This window comes from Hyaena hyaena, unplaced genomic scaffold (genome assembly GCF_003009895.1).
Source record: "Hyaena hyaena isolate Hyena2069 unplaced genomic scaffold, ASM300989v1 scaffold_58, whole genome shotgun sequence".
NCBI lineage: Eukaryota > Metazoa > Chordata > Mammalia > Carnivora > Hyaenidae > Hyaena > Hyaena hyaena.
The window spans coordinates 1080353-1097410 of NW_024080689.1; the positions used below are offsets into that span (position 1 = coordinate 1080353).

General features: G+C 51.6%; 1 protein-coding gene across 3 annotated transcripts in view; it reads right to left on the reverse strand.

The window, feature by feature from the left end:
- SHISA6 (shisa family member 6) overlaps positions 1 to 17058 on the reverse strand; it is a 277283-nt gene that overhangs the window by 247550 nt on the left and 12675 nt on the right. For all 3 annotated transcript variants that reach the window (XM_039231469.1, XM_039231468.1, XM_039231467.1), the window contains exon 2: positions 6772 to 6932. In XM_039231469.1, coding sequence (XP_039087400.1) covers positions 6772 to 6932 — 161 coding nt within the window. The remainder of the gene's footprint in view (positions 1 to 6771; positions 6933 to 17058) is intronic.

Consider the following 17058-nt stretch of genomic DNA (forward strand, 5'->3'; position numbering starts at 1 on the left):
GGCAGGGAGGATTCACACCTGGATCTGTCGGGCTGCAGACACCACATTTCCAGCTAAGGCCCGGCCTTACCACCTCGCCTCTAGGCAACCCCTGTGTGACTCAGTTTCCCCACAGGCCAAGGAGAGGGGGGCTCAGCTGATCTCCCCAACCCCTTAGCACTCCAAAGTCGTCTGAGGCTATGATCTCCATCCCCCAATAGAATGAGACAGCCCTGTCACCTTGGGGTGGGGGGACCAGGGGGATCTGAGAAAGAAGAATCCCATTTCCCACCAGGGGCTGAGGTTGACCAGAAGCCTCTCAGAGTTCAAGGGCCCAGCTTGTCTGGCTTCCCCCGCAGCCCTAAACCAGATCTGAGCTCCCAAGCCCTCTGCAAAGCAGTGTTTCTTGGCAGAGCGACCATAATGGGGGGCCCCTGGGTTCGGGGTCCTCCGTACCCAGCCAGAGAAGCGAACTCCCAGCCTCCGGCCACACCGAGCCTGGAGAACTGAGTCAGCCCTGGATGGAAAGGCAGAGCCACGCAGGTGCTGGGAAGCACAGCCTGCCGATCAGCTCACCGCCAGACGACCAGACTGCCAGGCTGTCTAAGTGACCGACCCCCTGCTAATTTTACAGAGAAGGTCTTCATGGGATATCGGTGTCACCTGCGCTTTGGCTCCTACGTCCATCCTCGGAAGGGGCCCCGTCATCATTCATTCGGTCCCTGCACAAATAGTCACGGGGCACCCATGATCTTCCAGGCAACGTTCCTGGTGCGGGGACGCCACAGAAAAGAGAAAGACAGACCCCTTGCCTACGCGGGGCTTTCGTTCTGACAGGGACAATGACAGTGAACCATCGAACCAACAAATACACGACGCTGGATGGCCTCAGTGCCTGGAAGAAAAGGCAGGGGACGGGAGCAGATGAGGAAGGCAGGGAAGGCGGTGCCGGCTGAGCCTCAGATGTCACAGCCCAAAGATCTGCCGACGGAAAGCTTCTGGCCAAGAACACAAAACAGGGAAAGACCCCCGAGGCCAGCACCTACTCGACATCAGGAGGTACAGGGTCTGGGTTCTGGCAAGAGGCACAGAAAGAAGGTCGCAGGAGCAGCGAGGGGCCGGCCGTGCAGGGCTGCGGCCAAGCGCCCCTTTGCCAGCTGCCCAGGCTTCATTCCCGGTCTCCATGACGCTTAGGCAGTCAGGTCCCCTGGCTTCCATCGTCTGCCATCGCAGAGCACGGCTCTGACCAGAGGCGTGATGACCGATGGCTTGTTTATCGACTCCCAGGGGTGTGTGGCTGGGGCGCACCCACTGATTTCCCCCAGCGGATGCCACTCTTGATAAGGGGAAGCGGGAAATCCAAACTTTGGAACCCCAACACGTGGTGTCCCTGCTAACGCGAGAGGCGGGCTCCCCGCGCTGCCCTGCTGCCCCCCAGACGGGCTCAGGGGACCTGCAGCGACAGATGAAGTGCCTCTCGCGAAGCCTGGCTCTTCCTCGAATCGATTCTGGGATTTCGCTCCTCCCTGCTGCTGTCCCAACGTCCCAGGCAGAGCTGCAGACAGGCCCCTCCCCAAATCGGTGCACCTGCTCCTCGCTCCCTCCTGACCCACGGGACGTGTCCCCGCAGCCCGCTAACCTGGGCCAGCGGGGCTCAAGCCTGTGGGTTTTCAGAGGCGCCCACACCCCACATCCCACAAGATGTTCCCCTCTCCTGCCCGTCTCCCTCTCCGCTCCCGTTCTCGAAGTTCGCCAAACACGAGAACCGCGTGCGAAGCTCTTGAAAAAGACCAATGGCTCAGGTTCATCCCCAGACCAATTAATCTAGAATCTCTGTGGGGAGGGCCAGGCATTGGCATTTTCAGAACTGTGCCCACGATTCCACGGTGCGGCCAGGGAGGAGGCTTGCTGTCACCACAGGGACTTGTTCAACCTCAGGGTGCTTACGAATCGTCTGAAGGTCTCGGTAAAGTGCAGATTCTGACGCAGTCGTTCTGGGAAAGGGCCCAAGCTTCTGCATTTCTAACAAAGTCCCGTGGGAGGCAGTCACTGCTGGTGCATGGACCAGACTGTGCCGGGCAAGGGTGTGGGGCCCAGCCAGATCTGCGGGGTGAGGGGTGGAAGTGGGCTTCGCTCGTTTTCTACGTCCCGAGAAACTGTCCGTCACGGATCTCCCTTTAAAGTTGGGAAGGAACTCCTTTTTTGTGATCGCTTTTTAAAATGTTTATTTATTTTTGAGAGACAGACAGAGCACGAGCAGGGGAGGGGCAGAGAGAGAGGGAAACACAGAATCCGAAGCAGGCTCCAGGCTCCGAGCTGTCAGCACAGAGCCTGATACAGGGCTCGAACCCACAGACTGTGAGATCATGACCTGAGCTGAAGTCGGACGCTTAACCGACTGGGCCACCCAGGGGCCCCTAGTGGGGAAGAGACTTCTGAAAGACTTAGTTGAAAGGCTTTTACAGAAGGAAAGAGGGATTTTCTAGTGTGGGAATAGGGGCTCCTATACATAACAAATGATACAGGACCACCCTCTGTTATAAAGGATCTACTGGAATTAAAAGAAGAACCACCTGGCTGGCTTACTCAGTAGAGCATGGCAGTCTTGATCTTAGAGTTTTGAGTTCGAACCTCACACTGGGTGCAGAGATTACCTAAAAATAAAATCTTTTAAATAAAATAAATAAGGGGCACCTGGGTGGTTCAGTCGGTTAAGCGTCCGACTCCCGGTTTCGGCTCAGGTCACGATCTCACAGTGTCACGGGTTTGAGACCCGCATCAGGATCCGCAATGGCGGTACCAAGCCTACTTGGGATTCTCTGTCTCCCTCTCTCTCTGCCCCTCCCCCACTCACTGTCTCTCTCAAAATAAATAAACTTAAAAGAATAAAAATAATAAAATAAGAACTTAAACAAATGAAGTATCTAATCAAGGACCCAGCGCATGGTAGGTGCTCAATAAATGGTACTTTTGCTACTCATGCTCTCGTTGTATTATTATTAATGTGGGAGTTACTCCATTTCCTAACCCAACCAACCATGTTCTCTTGGCATCCAAAACCCTGACTGAGCCCTACTAAGTCCTACAAGACTTAGTACCTGAGAGGATGAGCCCCAGATAGGCTCCCAGCACAGGAAGGCTTGGGTCCAGGGGCCTTCATCAGACAGCCCCACGGACCCCGCCCGGTCTAAGAACACCAACGTCTTTGTTACTCACTTGTTTTTTTGTTTTGTTTTGTTTTGTTTTGTTTTGTTTACTTATTTGCCACGAGCGATATACTTCCTCAGCCCAGTCATGGCTAATATTGCATGCGCGCTGCCTGTCGGGACCAGTTTAAAGTATTCTATTTGGGGGGCGCCTGGGTGGCTTAGTCGGTTAAGCGTCCGACTTTCACTTAGGTCATGATCTCGCAGTTCGTGGGTTCGAGCTCCGTGTCGGGCTCTGTGCTGACTGCCAGCTCAAAGCCTGGAGCCTGTTTCAGTCTGTGACTCCCTCTCTCTCTGACCCTCCTCTGCTCACGCTGTCTCTCTCTCTCTCTCTCCTAGAAATAAATAAAACATTAAAATAAATAAATAAATAAATAAAGTATTCTATTTGGTTTAACTCATTATATCCTAAAAACAACTCCAGGCAGCAGGTGCTATTAGCCTCAAGGGCAGACGAGGAAACTCGGAAAGGCAAAGCAACTTGCCAAGGTCACACATGTAGTAGGTCACAGGGCCAGATGACAAACAGGAGAATGTATTTCAGACCTCATGCTTTCCCAGCGCTTCTCAAACGTTACTTGCTAGGTGGTTTTGTTATAATGCAGGCTCTCCTGGGGGCACCTGGTTGGCTCAGTGGGTTGAGCATCCGACTTCGGCTCAAGTAGTGATCTCACTGCTCGTGGGTTCGAGCCCTGCATCAGGCTCTGTGCTGAGAGCTCAGAGCCTGGAGCCTGCTTTGGATTCTGTGTCTCCCTCTCTCTCTGCCCCTCCCCTGCTCATGCTCTGTCTCTCTCTCAAAAATAAATAAAACATTTAAAAAATAAAAAATAATAAAAAATGCAGGTTCTCCAGTAGGTGAGTGGGAGCCTGAGATACTGCATTTCCAGCAACCGCCCCGCCCCCCCACCCCCACCACCGGGGATGCTGATGCTACTGGTCCACGGACCTCACTTTGAGTAGCAAAACTCCTCACATGCTCTGATGCCTCCTGGTATTTCCACCACGATACCCCTCCAATTGGTGGTTTGTTGATTCGACGGGTGGCAAAAATCACAGTGAATCTCCACTTTGAACACTTGGGTAAAGTTCTGTTTAAACTCCTACTCAAACAGCAAATATTCTGTGGCAAAGGAGATTATCTGTCGTTTGGAAAAGCCGTTGTGTCCATTATGAGCTATAGGCATCGAGGGTTATGAAATTGCTTTCAAATTTAAGTGCTACCTCTACCAAGAGCGCTCTCTGGACCAGGGAAACAATTCCCATCTCTCGAGGCTCAGTGAAGAGCTCCAATTTGAAAAATACAGGGTGAGATATCTCCAAACACAGAAGAGCATCACCTAACTATAAACCTTCCTTCTCAGATTAGCGGGAGAGGGATGTACGCATAAACCAGAAGAAATGACAAATTTTCCTGCCCAGTGAAATGCGTTAAGAGCAAATCAGGACCATCCACTTAATCAGTCTGGACTCAGTGGCTGGTGAGTGAGACAGAGAAAATCAGAGCAGAGTGGGGGGAGGGTAAACAGGCAAGGGTGTCCCGGATACAGCGTGACCTGAAGTTCCAGGATGGCAAACGAGATCCTGGAGACACCTGCCTTCAAATCATGAGTCTTCAGGGAAAACAAAAATACCCTCCTCAAAGCTAGTCATAATACCAAGGTTAGATTGAACAGCGATCAGTGCAGACAAGGCTCGGTTAGAAAAGCACATTTATGCAATTTCCACCACCCAGTGATTCTCGAACTTTGTTCCACAATCGAATCACCTGAGAAGATCCCCCACCCCCACCCCAGCTCACACTCAGGCCACACTCCCACATCAATGAAATCACAGTCTCTGGGGGTGGGGCCCAGGTATCCCTCATTGTTAAAGCTCCTCGGATAATTCCTTGGGCTGCCAAGTTTGAGAGCCAGTATCTTCACTTATAAAATGACGAATCCATCCGGACCAATGACCAATGGTCTCTTCACCCGATTTGCATGTTAGAATCAGCTTGGGAAGGATTTTGAAAGTAATGATGCCAGCAGCGTCCCTTAGGAATTGAGGTTAATTCATAAGACCCAGGCATCAGCATTTTTAAGAGCTCCTAGGTGATCTTCATATCCAACTACAACTACTGGTCCAGATGTTTCTCCCAAGATTCCTTCTACTGCCTATATTTTAAGCATCTATGATAATAAGGCTAAAAATGCTTCTTAGACTTTTTGCAAAAGTAGAGTTCTCATCTTTACTTTTAAGTCAGGGATTTCTAACTTTGCAAGAGTCCAAATCGTATTCAAAATGCCAGATGAATACATATGCTTGTGTGCGAATATATACAATGAATATTTTCGAAGGAGAATGTCCTTGACTTTCATCAGATTCTCAAAGACTGAACGGTATTACCTTAAAGGCAAGTATGTGATTTCTGATTTAACACACGTAAGCAAGTTCAAGAATGAACAGAAAAGAAACTGACCTCAGCAGCACATTCTCAATTTGCAACACAGCTACTGCCCCATAGCGACTGCATGTCATTATTGCAGGTGAAGTTCAGACCAAACGTCCCATCCCCTGAGAAGCTATAGGGGCTGGATGTCCAGATTTCTGATCCGAGTATCAAAGTGGAGGTTGTTTGCAGATTGGGGTCTGTGCTAGGCTGTCTGGTCATGATCAGGGTGAGAGACGACTTGGCCAGCTATACGTGTCAAGAGACTATCCGCCCAGATGTTTTGGGTTCGTGTCTCCAACTGGATTAAGAATTCTGGGTTTTCTGGTCCTGACTGCTGTTACCTATATGCCTTGGTTTGGATCCCAGGTTCCTTTCTCCCCATGTGTTCTTGGGAAAATTACTGAACCTTTTTATTCTTCAGAGGAAATGGGGACAATATAAAGACTTTTAAGACTGCTGTGAAGAATGAGAAAATACACGTAAAAAGCTCAGCCTATCACTTGACCCAGAACAAGATCCAAATAAACGTAGAGTTTTATTACTGTATCGGTGGTATTTTATTATTCTTAACATCTTGGTGAAGGAGCCCACGTCACTAGATTTCACTGAGCTTCCTTTGTGGATCCATACGCCAAGGAAAATACACCCCGCTCAGTTTCTTTCCTGGAGATAGAGCGATGACCACCAGGAGACGGCAACTCATCACATATCCGGGCGACCAACCGAGCACAGGAAAATACCACCCTAAAATACAGACGTAATCCCTACCCCCTGAGACGCCAGTAGTTGAAACCTCTACAAACAACTGGAGCAACTTCTTCGTCACGTACCTGGCATCCTGGTCAACATCAACCTTCTCGCCACACGGGCAAGGGGGTGGCCACACTCCACCAAAGCCCACCCCAAACTGCCTTTTGGGCAAAAGGACACGCCAGCCACTCACTCAATCGCCGATGCCCTGGACCATCCTCTCTCCTCCAGCCCCGGCGCGTGGGTCCCTCCCCAGGAGACAGTCCCAGGGCTTGTCCGCAAGCCGCCTGCCCCGTAGAGGCTCCCACGGCGCGGCGCACCACCACCGGCCCTGGTGTGGCCGAACAACACCGACCCCTCTCACCATGCCCCAGCAAGGGCACAAGGTGATCCGCGCTCGCTTACCTGGAGTCTGCTTGGCCGTCCGCACGGGGGTGTAGTGGTTTTTGGAGGACGATCTGACCGGTGTGTTCTCTTTGGGAGAGGTATTGATAGCTGAGATAGTTTCTCTTTCACAGTGTGCTATGGGGATTGGTCCCTGCTGTCTTAAGATGTCGGCCAGGGCCCTAAACAAGAAGGAGATCACAGGGTGAGACTCACGGAGCAGGTGCACACGACCGCGGGGGAAATGGACTTGCTTTCACGGGCCCTTGGAGACACAGAGCTACGGGAGGAGACAGGGACACAGCGTTCTGTCCCCAGCAGTCAGCGCAGTGTCTGCGGCTGCTCCCACGGGGAGGGGGAGGCTGCCATGACCGGGAGTACTGGCACTAGAAGCCAGCTACTGTGGCTTCCGTCTTGATTTCACATGGGTCTCCAAACACCCCCATATACCAGGCGGGTCTCAGCACAGCTGGCCAGCGCAATGCCACTGCAGGAAACGGACGGCCTCCGTGGCCTCATCTGCAGCAGCAGATACACGTAACAGGGGCACGATCGCCCCTCTGAAAAGAGGCTCACCGGGCAGCACGGACTTTATACTGGTGACCCAGCGCGTAGCTCCTGCCATCCAAGAAAGGTGTGAAGACGGGACGTGCAGCTTACAAGGTCAGGGTCAGACCCCGCGGGCCGTGCAGACCAAGAGCACAACGGGAGCTCAGAGGAGGTACCGATTACAAACACAGGAAGATAGACAAACAGAGGAGGACACAGGGACGCACGGCTCCCCTTCTGCAAGAGACCCGGCCACCCCAAGGTGGCGGCTTCCATCCACTCAACACGCCGCTTCGATGACCAAACGCGTGTTTACAGAGGACCCAGCGTGCGCCAGTTGCCGCGGACACACAGGTAAATAGGGCACGGTCCCTGTCGCCGAAGGGCTCACGATTTAGGGGAAATCGCTCCCCCACCTGGTTTCAAACAGGACTCGCTATGTGGGTGTCCTAGGTGACGACGTTGACGGAAAAAGAGAAAGGCAGGGATGGATCATCTGTGGACGCAAGGGTGAGTGTGGATTCGCCACGAGAGACCACCATCTAGGGAATGCCATTTTAGTCCCCAGTTCTGAGCGCATCCCTGTTCGTGCAAGCAAAGCAAAGGCTTTTGCGTCTACCCTGGGGTGTCCCTGGGGCCTCCAGGTCCCCCCGCCCACCGCCCAGCCCAGCCCACCCCAGGGCTTCATTCACACCGAGCCTCCAGCGCCGCACTCGGTCCCCTTGCCAAGTGACACCCACGTCAGTCTAAAAGCGTGTCTCTGGGTGACCTGTTGCCTCCCATTATGCTGTCTCTGACACGCGGAACCTTCCGAGGAAAAGAGCATCAACCTGGCAATCTTCTCATTACTGGCATTTATATAGCAATTTCAGATGTTCCAAACGCTTCTCCCTGGCGGCCACTCTCCTCTCTCAGGCTGTAAAGGGGGGCGCAGACACACATCAGCGCCCTCGTTCACTTGGCTGGACCCAGTTCAGGCAGCCCCGGGGTCTGGGGCAGGGACCAGGGATTCAGGGTGTGGGGATGAGAAGCACGCACCGCCCCGAAAGGTCAAGAGATTTGCGCTCTAATCCCAGATGAGCTGTTAAGACTTGGGGCAGGTCCGCTAACCTCTAAAATCAACATTTAATCTTTTCTCCCCCGTCTGCAAAACATAAGGGTTTAACCGAACATGACCCTTCTCATTAGATCCTTTCTCATTCCAAAATGTTATATTTTCGGTATTTTGATAACCACATGGAGGTTCTCTTGATTCCTTCATTGCTCTGGTTATCAAAGACCTGTTCCTACCAGGTTCCCATGGTAAGGAAATACTGAGCTAGGGGCGCCCGGGTGACTCAGTCAGTTGAGCATCCGACTCTGGCTCAGGTCATGATCTCAGGGTTCCTGAGTTCGAACCCCACGTTGGGCTCTGCGCTGTTAGCACACAGCCTGCTCTGGATCCTCTGTCTCCTCTCTTTGCCCTCCCTGGCTTGCTCTCTCTCCCCCTCTCTCTCTCTCTGTCAAATAAGTAAATAAATAAAACATTAAAGAAAAAAATTTGTAAAGATGAATTTTATGGGAGGTGAGTTACATATCCATAAAGCTGCTATCCCCCCCACCCCCAAAGTATATTATTTCTTTCTGTTTCTTGTCTCTCAAGTGTTTAAAGACTCTTAACTCTCCGGTCCTGGGAAGGAGAAGGGAGACTTGTGCTTAAGTCCACCGCTTTCGGGAGGCAAAGACCGAGTCTACATCCGTGTTTCTCCGCCATGATTCTGTCCCCTGGCAGGAGGTTGGGGGAGAGGGCATCTGGCAATGTCCCAAGATGGCTTCAGCAATCACGGCTGGGGAGGAAGCGCTTCTGGCTTCTGGTGAGCAGGGACCAAGGTGCTGCTGAAATTCTGCCCTAGACGGGACAGTCCCCCACGACAAATAACTACCCGGCCCAAGATGTCCACAGCAGTGAGGCCGAGAAATCCTGACCTACATCCATGCAACACCAGGAGGAAGCGAGTCTTGGATTAAGGCTCAGTGCTGTCTGGCTCCACACGGGTGGGTCTACCAAACAGCCCGTACCAGGATCAGACACCAGGCTGGGCTCGGGGAAAGGAATGTCCCCAAGGAGCGGGCCTGTCCCTTGGGGTCATCACTGTGCCCTGAGGCCTTGGCACAGCGCCCAGCCACGCTCCATACACGGAGAACGGACTGAAGCTGGGCGCCGTTCCCACCTTTGCAGGGCATCTGGCCCCTCACCCCGGTCCACACGGACAGTGTCAGGGGCAGCTGATTGAACCCCAGGCTCATCTGCAAAGAAAGATGAGGCAGAGACGAGACTTTCGATCAGAGCTCCCCTCTCACGGGACGGGAGTCTCCTGAGAAGTGTTGTGAGATGCAGGCTGTGGGGACAGGGGGGTGAGGGGAAGGGAAGACACCTTTGTGAAGACCACCGGGCTTGGCGGAGACCAGCGTGCTTGGGTCTGGCTTGTGGCTGGAGAATGAGTTTTAACTGGGGCACGGCCGGGCTGTCTCCTCCTGAGGGTAAGGACGTGTCTTGTATCCTTTCCAGATGCCCGCTGGGCGGGGCTGGGACACGCTAGGGGAGGTGTCCCTGAAGAGGCGGGCTCTCAGGGGGCGGCCTCTACCCTGCACGGTTGCAAGGAACAGCATGGTAGCCAGGGACAGGCTCCCGGTCCCCCATTCTGTGACTCCCCTGACCACCGACCGGACAAATTCTCCAAGTGCTCATCCTTCCCCAGTGCCCTCCGGCAAGGGAACAGGTGCCCTAATTCCCAGGAGGTGTCCTGTGGCGCGGTACCCTGTGGCAGCGCCCCTGCCCCACTCACCTCTCCCCTCCCTCCGCCCCTTAGCTCCTGACCTCCCTCCTCCCTCCTGTTCCTCTCCCTCTTCCATCCCCTCCTCCCCAGGGTGCTTGATAAATATTATTCTAATTCTGAGATGTGCGATGCCAGTCTCACCTAATTAATCTGGAGGCGCCCCAGGAAATGGGTTAGGGCCTGAGCTATTTTCCAACCGCGGGAAAGAAAATCGGTCACTGAGGGACAGGGAGGCGGGGTCTGCGACTGAGAGAGGGGGGGAAGGGAGGAGAGGACACAGGACAGTGAGTGGGGCCATCGGAGAGGAGGGGAGAGGTAGAGGGGAGGGGGAGGCAGGGATGCGAGAGACAGGGACACAGAGGAGGGGCAGAAGAGGGAGGGGACAAAGACAGAGGGAGGAAAAGGGGCAGAGAAGCGAAGAGAAATTCAGAGAAAGCGCAGGGCTCAGAAGGTGAGGGAGGAGGCGAGGAGGGTCAGAGGGCGCACTCAGAGTGGGGAGGGGCAGACAGAGGGGCAAGCGAGGGCACAGGCGGCTTCCCAGCCAACAGCCAACCCCACCCGCCCTCCCTGGTCCTCCGCCAGGGTCTCATTTAAGGACCCGAAGAATCGTGGGGCACCTGGCTGGCTCAGTTGTGGGAGTACGCAAAGCCTGATCTCAGGGTCATGAGTTCGAGCCCCACGTCAGGCGTGGAGTTGACTGAATTAAAATCATCATCACCATCATCATCATCATCATTTTTAAATAACATGAAGAATTGTCCTGTTCCTCTCAATCTCCGCCCACCCCCCACTTCTGCCACACTGTCCAGCCCGTATCTAACAAAAGCATGCTTTTTGCCCGAATGTCCTGAATCACCGCCTGGTTCACCCTTCCCTTTGGCACATGGGTCCCCTGGCTTTTGTGCATGCGTGGTGAGCAGGGGTGGGCAGTGAATTAAGTGGGCAGCAAATCTGAGCAGGGAAAACAGTCATCCTGGCCATTCAGACCTTTGTAGGTACCTTGCCACTCCGATTTCCGACAAGAAACCGAGGCTCTGAGTGGTTCGAGGACTTGCACAGGACGGAGCAGAAATTTAAATCCTGGGCTCCTGACTTGCACGCACCTCCTGTCCCTGTCACCTCACACGAGTCCTTCTGGGCTCCCCAGCCGGGTCTGGCAATTGAGCAAATGCCAGCGAACGTTCGGGCATGGAGAAACAGTCAGTCAGTGAGGGATTCAGGTCAAGACCAAAGATTTATTAAAACCCTGGTTAATGTCGTCAGTGACCCCCAGGAAATGGAAGTGTGTCTGAATGTCCCTACGTGCTGAGTGATCTGTACACAAGGGACCAAGCCCAACCAACACCTTTTGATATGCTACCACCTGCATTCAAGACATGAAATCCTTCTGAAAATGGCTAGTGATTCCCTTTAACAAGAGAAAGATAAGACCTCCTTCATGACTTTGCTTCATCATCTTGCCTGCTTAGGAAACTACACAGGAAAGCGAAGACTTGGGAAACTGACCGCTATCATTTACTGAACAATTACTATGTGCCAGATACCGATGCCAAATTCTGACATCGTATGCATGGATATTCTATCCAATGCTAAAGTCTTACATGCGTTATATCCTGTAATCCTCAAAATGACACTATTTGGTAGATGCTATCAGTAGCCACAATTAGTTTGACGAGAATACTAAGATTCTGCAAGGTCAGTTCTATTGCCCAAGGACACAAAACCAATAAGCAACAAATCCAGATTTCAAAGACAGGCAGGTTAAGCAACAGAGGCGTACGGCCACCAAATTATCCATTCATCCATTCGTTCATCCGTCCATCCATCCATCTGTCCCTCCATCCACTCAAATCGCATTTGTTTTTCCACCTATGTCTGTCCCAAGGTCTCTGAGCACAGGTTTTAGGGAGCGCTCCCTCTTTGGTGGAAAAATCTGCTGTCACAGAATCCAGCTACGCTCAGCTACCCAGTTCTATCAACCCCTGTGGGACCTCAACATCAGTCAAGCTTTTTTACATTGTTTTTAGCAGGCAACTGTTCTGCTCGACAAAATCAAGGTCGAACATCAACAAACTTGCTTAGACCCTTGCTCTGCGTGAAGCCGAAGTCCTGCTCCCCCAAACCTTTGGCTTCTGAAAGCAGGCAGTCCCTGGGTTTTGGGGAGTTTGAAGTTTGAAAAGAAACGGGAAAAGGATACCAAAAAAAAAAAAAAGACAAAACTATGGAATTTTTTTCTCACAATCTTCCCTCATTGAACAGACAGTAAAATTGAGGTTCCCCCAAATGAAGGGGGAGAACCCAAGGACCCTTAGTTCACCTGGGAAGTCTGTTTGATCTCCATTAATATGCTTTCCATGTGGACTCCACGAACATCACAGCTCACTGAAGTAGAGCAAATGGAAACCAATCTCTTTCATTTGCCAGATCTCTGGATTTCCAAGCCACAGAAATGCCACGGATGGGGGAAAGTAGTTCTCCTAATGCTCAGTAAGTTCCTCTGTGCCAAAGGCAAGGCAACCTGGCTCGTTTAGACCCTTAATCGTGCCCTTCCTCTTTCTGGAAAGAGCAGGAAGACATTTCTGCTCTTGGATACGTAGGATAAAAAGGCCAAACAGATAAACTCTTCCATGAATAAGCTATTCTGGGTTAATGTTTTTATTCCTGAGGACTAATGAGAACACTCTTGATCTTGAAGAATTTTCTAAAAGCATTCCTGCCTAATTAAGTAGAGTACACTGAGTATAATCATTATTATTTTTTTTTTTTAAGAATGCAAGTTTCTTCCTTGAGAGGAGCCACCAGTCTGATCTTTAGGTCTCTTTGAAGAAGAAACTAAGCAAAATAAAGACTATTCTAGGAAACGGAGCTATTCGTGTCAAAACTGCAGGGCGAACCAAGAAAGGCTGGGTGTTTGGGTGGTTTTTTTCCCTCTCTAAGTAAATCTTTGATAGCTACTTTTGTATTTCTCCTAGAAGGATGTAAACATCCTCTTCCAGTTAAAGTGTTCTGGCTACTTGAGTCCCAGATAAGGGAGGTTTATACTTGACCGTGACACCCTAGGTACAGCTCATGTCCTCTCTAACCTCGAGCTCAAGCCTATTCACTGGGCAGGCGGGGTGCCTTTATTCTCTGAAAATATGCACTCCGGACAATTGGAGTGAATATATTTTTAATAAACAGGGACCAAGGAGAATGGCTTAATTTAGTTCTTATTCCTGGTTCTCTCACAGTCCACTTGGAAAACACAGCTGCTGGCTTTGTGTGTGCACAAGACCGCTCTCCCCACACAGAGAGGCTCCAAATGGGTGTGGAGATCTCCTTTGTTGTGGTAACAATGTTCGTGCATCTGCACTGAGCTGTTCTGCAGTTGTGCCTGGGTTGCCCCAGGCACAACCACAATCAGAATGCATCCGGGCCAATAAGCAGTGCAGGCCCCAGAGAGGAAAGGCAGGGCAAGTCCCTCCAGCCCCATGGGCCCCGATCCTGGGGCTGCGGTCTGAGGGCCAGCCACGACCTGGGCGGGCGGGCCCTCGCGGTGCATCCCGTGGGGCCCTGGTTCACCCCTAAGAACCCCAGCTTCACACGCTCCATTCCTTGCCTCTAGGATCATGTGAAAATTCACCCAGGCCTGGGAAGACTGGGTGGCATCAACCCCAAGCCTGGACTGTTCAGAAATACGTGGATTGTCCCGGAATGAGCCAGAGACCAGGATGTGGTGAGCACCACTACCAGTTCAGAGGGGGGAGGACAGAAATGCTACTGAGATTGGTTAGCAGAGCCGCGTGGGCGGCCATGGGGTAGATGAGTTAATAAATGTGTCCGCCACCTGTCTCTCCCTCACTCCCTCTCTCTCTCTCTCTCAAAAATAAATAAACATTAAAAAATATTTTTAGAAAAGGGGGGCACCTGGGTGGCTCAGTCCGTTAAGCGTCCGACTTCGGCTCAGGTCATGATCTCATGGTTTGTGGGTTCAAGCCCCGCGTCGGGCTCTGTGCTCACAGTTCAGAGCCTGGATCCTGCTTCGGATTCTGTGTCCCCCCCCTCTCTCTCTGACTGTCCCCTGCTCACGCTGTCTCTCTCTCTCTCTCTCAGAAATAAATAAAACGTTAAAAAAAATCAAAATAAAAAGATAAGGCTAAAATAATAAGGCCAAAAATAATGTCTACCTCTTAGTGTTATCATGGAGATTAAATGAGTTAATATTTGTAGAGCACTTAGAACGGAACCTGGCAGCCAGTAAGCGCTCTATAAATATTTGATTAATAAATAAATCCAAACTCAACCTCCTAGTGTCTGCACAGGCTCGGCCTATAGGACCACAGCAAGAGGAAGTCCCAGAGGACTCACTCCAGGATGCCAGAGGGGCAAAACTCCTCACGCGGCAGTGAGCCACATGGCAGGTGACGGCCACAGGCCATCCCAGAAGGGACAACCCACATCCTCTATTTTCCACTCAGGCCTAAGGACAGGAATGCATCTGGCCACACACAGCTGTTTTCACAGCACCTTGAACTTGGACTCTGAGTGCCTGTTTGTCCCTCTCTGCTTCCGCTAGTGTGCCGGGAAGCTTCCAGATAAAGTATCGCCGAGAAGCCGGGAGACTCACCTCACAAACCAGGATTCCAGCCGGGGCATAAAAGGGCAAACTCATCAACCTGGCCAGGGCGACATTTTCTGCAAAGGATTCAGCTGGATTTCTCTTCATTCTTCCTACCTCCCTTTTCCTTTCTTTTCCTTCTTTCCTTCTTTAAAAAAAAAAAAGTACAGGGGAGCACCTGGGTGGCTCCGTCAGTGAAGAGTCCGACTCTTGATCTCAGATCCGGTCACAATCTCGTGGTTGGTGCGATGGAGCCCCGTGTTGGCTCTGAGCTGACAGCATGAAGCCTGCTTGGGATTCTCTCTCTCTCCCTCTCTCTCTGCCCCTCCCCTGCTCGCGATCTCTCTCCCAATATAAATAAATTAAAATAAATGATAGGGCTACTGGATGGCTTAGTTGGTTGAGCCCCTGACTCCTGATTTCAGCTCAGGCCATGCCAGAGTGGTGGGATCAAGCCCCGTGTCAGACTCCGCACTGAGCACGGAGCCTGCTTGCGATTCTCTCTTTCTCTCTAACAATAAAATAAATAAATTATAAATTATAAACATCACTGTCATTTCCAAGCTCAAGTATCTTCACATCAACACAACCATCAGAGAAGTGGGGTACACAGGAAGACCACCCACAATGCTCTCCATTTTAATTCATGAAGCCATTCATTCATTCATTCATGCATGCATTCATGCATTCATTCAACCACATTAACTGAGGGCCTACCTTGTGCCAGGTACTACTCTAGGCACAAAACACAGGTGTGAACAAAGCAGGCAAACACGTGCGTCATCTTGACATCATGGTGAGGGGGTTGGCCTGGCACTGGAGACCAACCCATTTCCTTAAGGAATCTTCAGATCGAACAAAGCTTGAATGACCTATATGCTGCCCTTGGAAATGTCACGTGGGGTTTGGTTGTAGAATTACAACCCATTTCTTTTGTTTTTTAAGTGTAGTTATTTATTTTGAGAGAGACAGAGACAGTGCAAGTCAGGGAGGCAGAAGAAGAGAAAGAAGGGGAGAGAGAGAGAAAGAGAGAGAGAGAGAGAGAGAATCGCAAGCAGGCTCTGCACTGTCAGCTCAGAGCCCAACACGGGTTGAAATGATGAAACTGTGAGATCATGACTTGAGCTGAAATCAAGAGTCAGAGGCTTAACCGATTGACCCCCCAGGTGCCCCGAATTACAACCCCATTTCGATGTAAGCAACCTTGATACAGGCACGAAGACTCGAACTCGTGTCCTGTGATGAACAGATTTATAACTAGGGATGTTGATCCAAGAAGCAGGAAGACGGAAATGGGCCTTGACCGCCATCTTCAGAGAGAAGGGATACATTACCTCTGCTTGCCCCGCTAGGTACGCCTCATGCAAGAAAGCCACTATTAGCTCCCCATCAGAGTTAACCGAATTGTGTCCTATGAACCTAATGGACCGCTCCAGGCACAGAGGGAGCCCAGCTCTCAATGCACCTGTAGAAGGGGGACCTGGCCCCCAGAGGGAGAGGCACTAAAACACCTCTTAAGTCCCTCTCACCCAAGAGATTCCATGAGTTTCGGATGCCAAAAACAAGCAGTCACCGGAAGCCGTTTGCAGACAGGATTCTCATCTGAAGGGGGTGTGCATTTTCCCCAGGGCTGTTTGCAGCTGATGGTACAGACGTACACTCTGCTCTCTGGGACTTGCACAGATATGCTGAGATCAGAATGAGCCGGGGAAGAACACACCTGCACCACTGGACACACCCCCCCCCCCTCCCACAGCCAGGCTAACAGACCAGAGTGGGGGCCGAGGGACTCACACCCAAGGTCATGGGCCCAGAAAGTGACACAGGTGGGGATTAGCCTGCCTCTTATCTCAGCTCCCAGGAAATGCTTCAAGGCAAGGAAAGATGGATGATGACCCCGAAAGTGAAAGAAGTAGGGCTCTGCTAGGTGTCCCTGGGGAGCCACGTATACAGGCAACGGGAGAAAGGTCAAGGTCCTTTCCTTTCCTGTAGGGGGCTGGGTACAGCCTAGGCACATCTTGTCATTTCCTGCCGTAGGGTGCGATGCTCTCTCCTCGATCCAAACGGTGGTGCTGGAGACAGTGATGTACGAGCAGCCTCCTTGGGCAGAAATGAGCAATTGAGAAAGTACAGAAGCAGCAAAGACAGAGCTCAGGGTCTCTCAGAAGTGACAGAGCCACTTGTCCAAAGTCTACGTCCAGGTTCCTAATAAGCCCCAGTGCCCAGCTGCTCACCCTGCGGCAGGAGGGAATGAGGTGAACCTTTTGGGTTGTAGCATAATCCACAGCAGAACTCTCAAAGCTGAAAAAGAGTTCCCAGATGTGAAAAATTCCGGGAAATACTGAA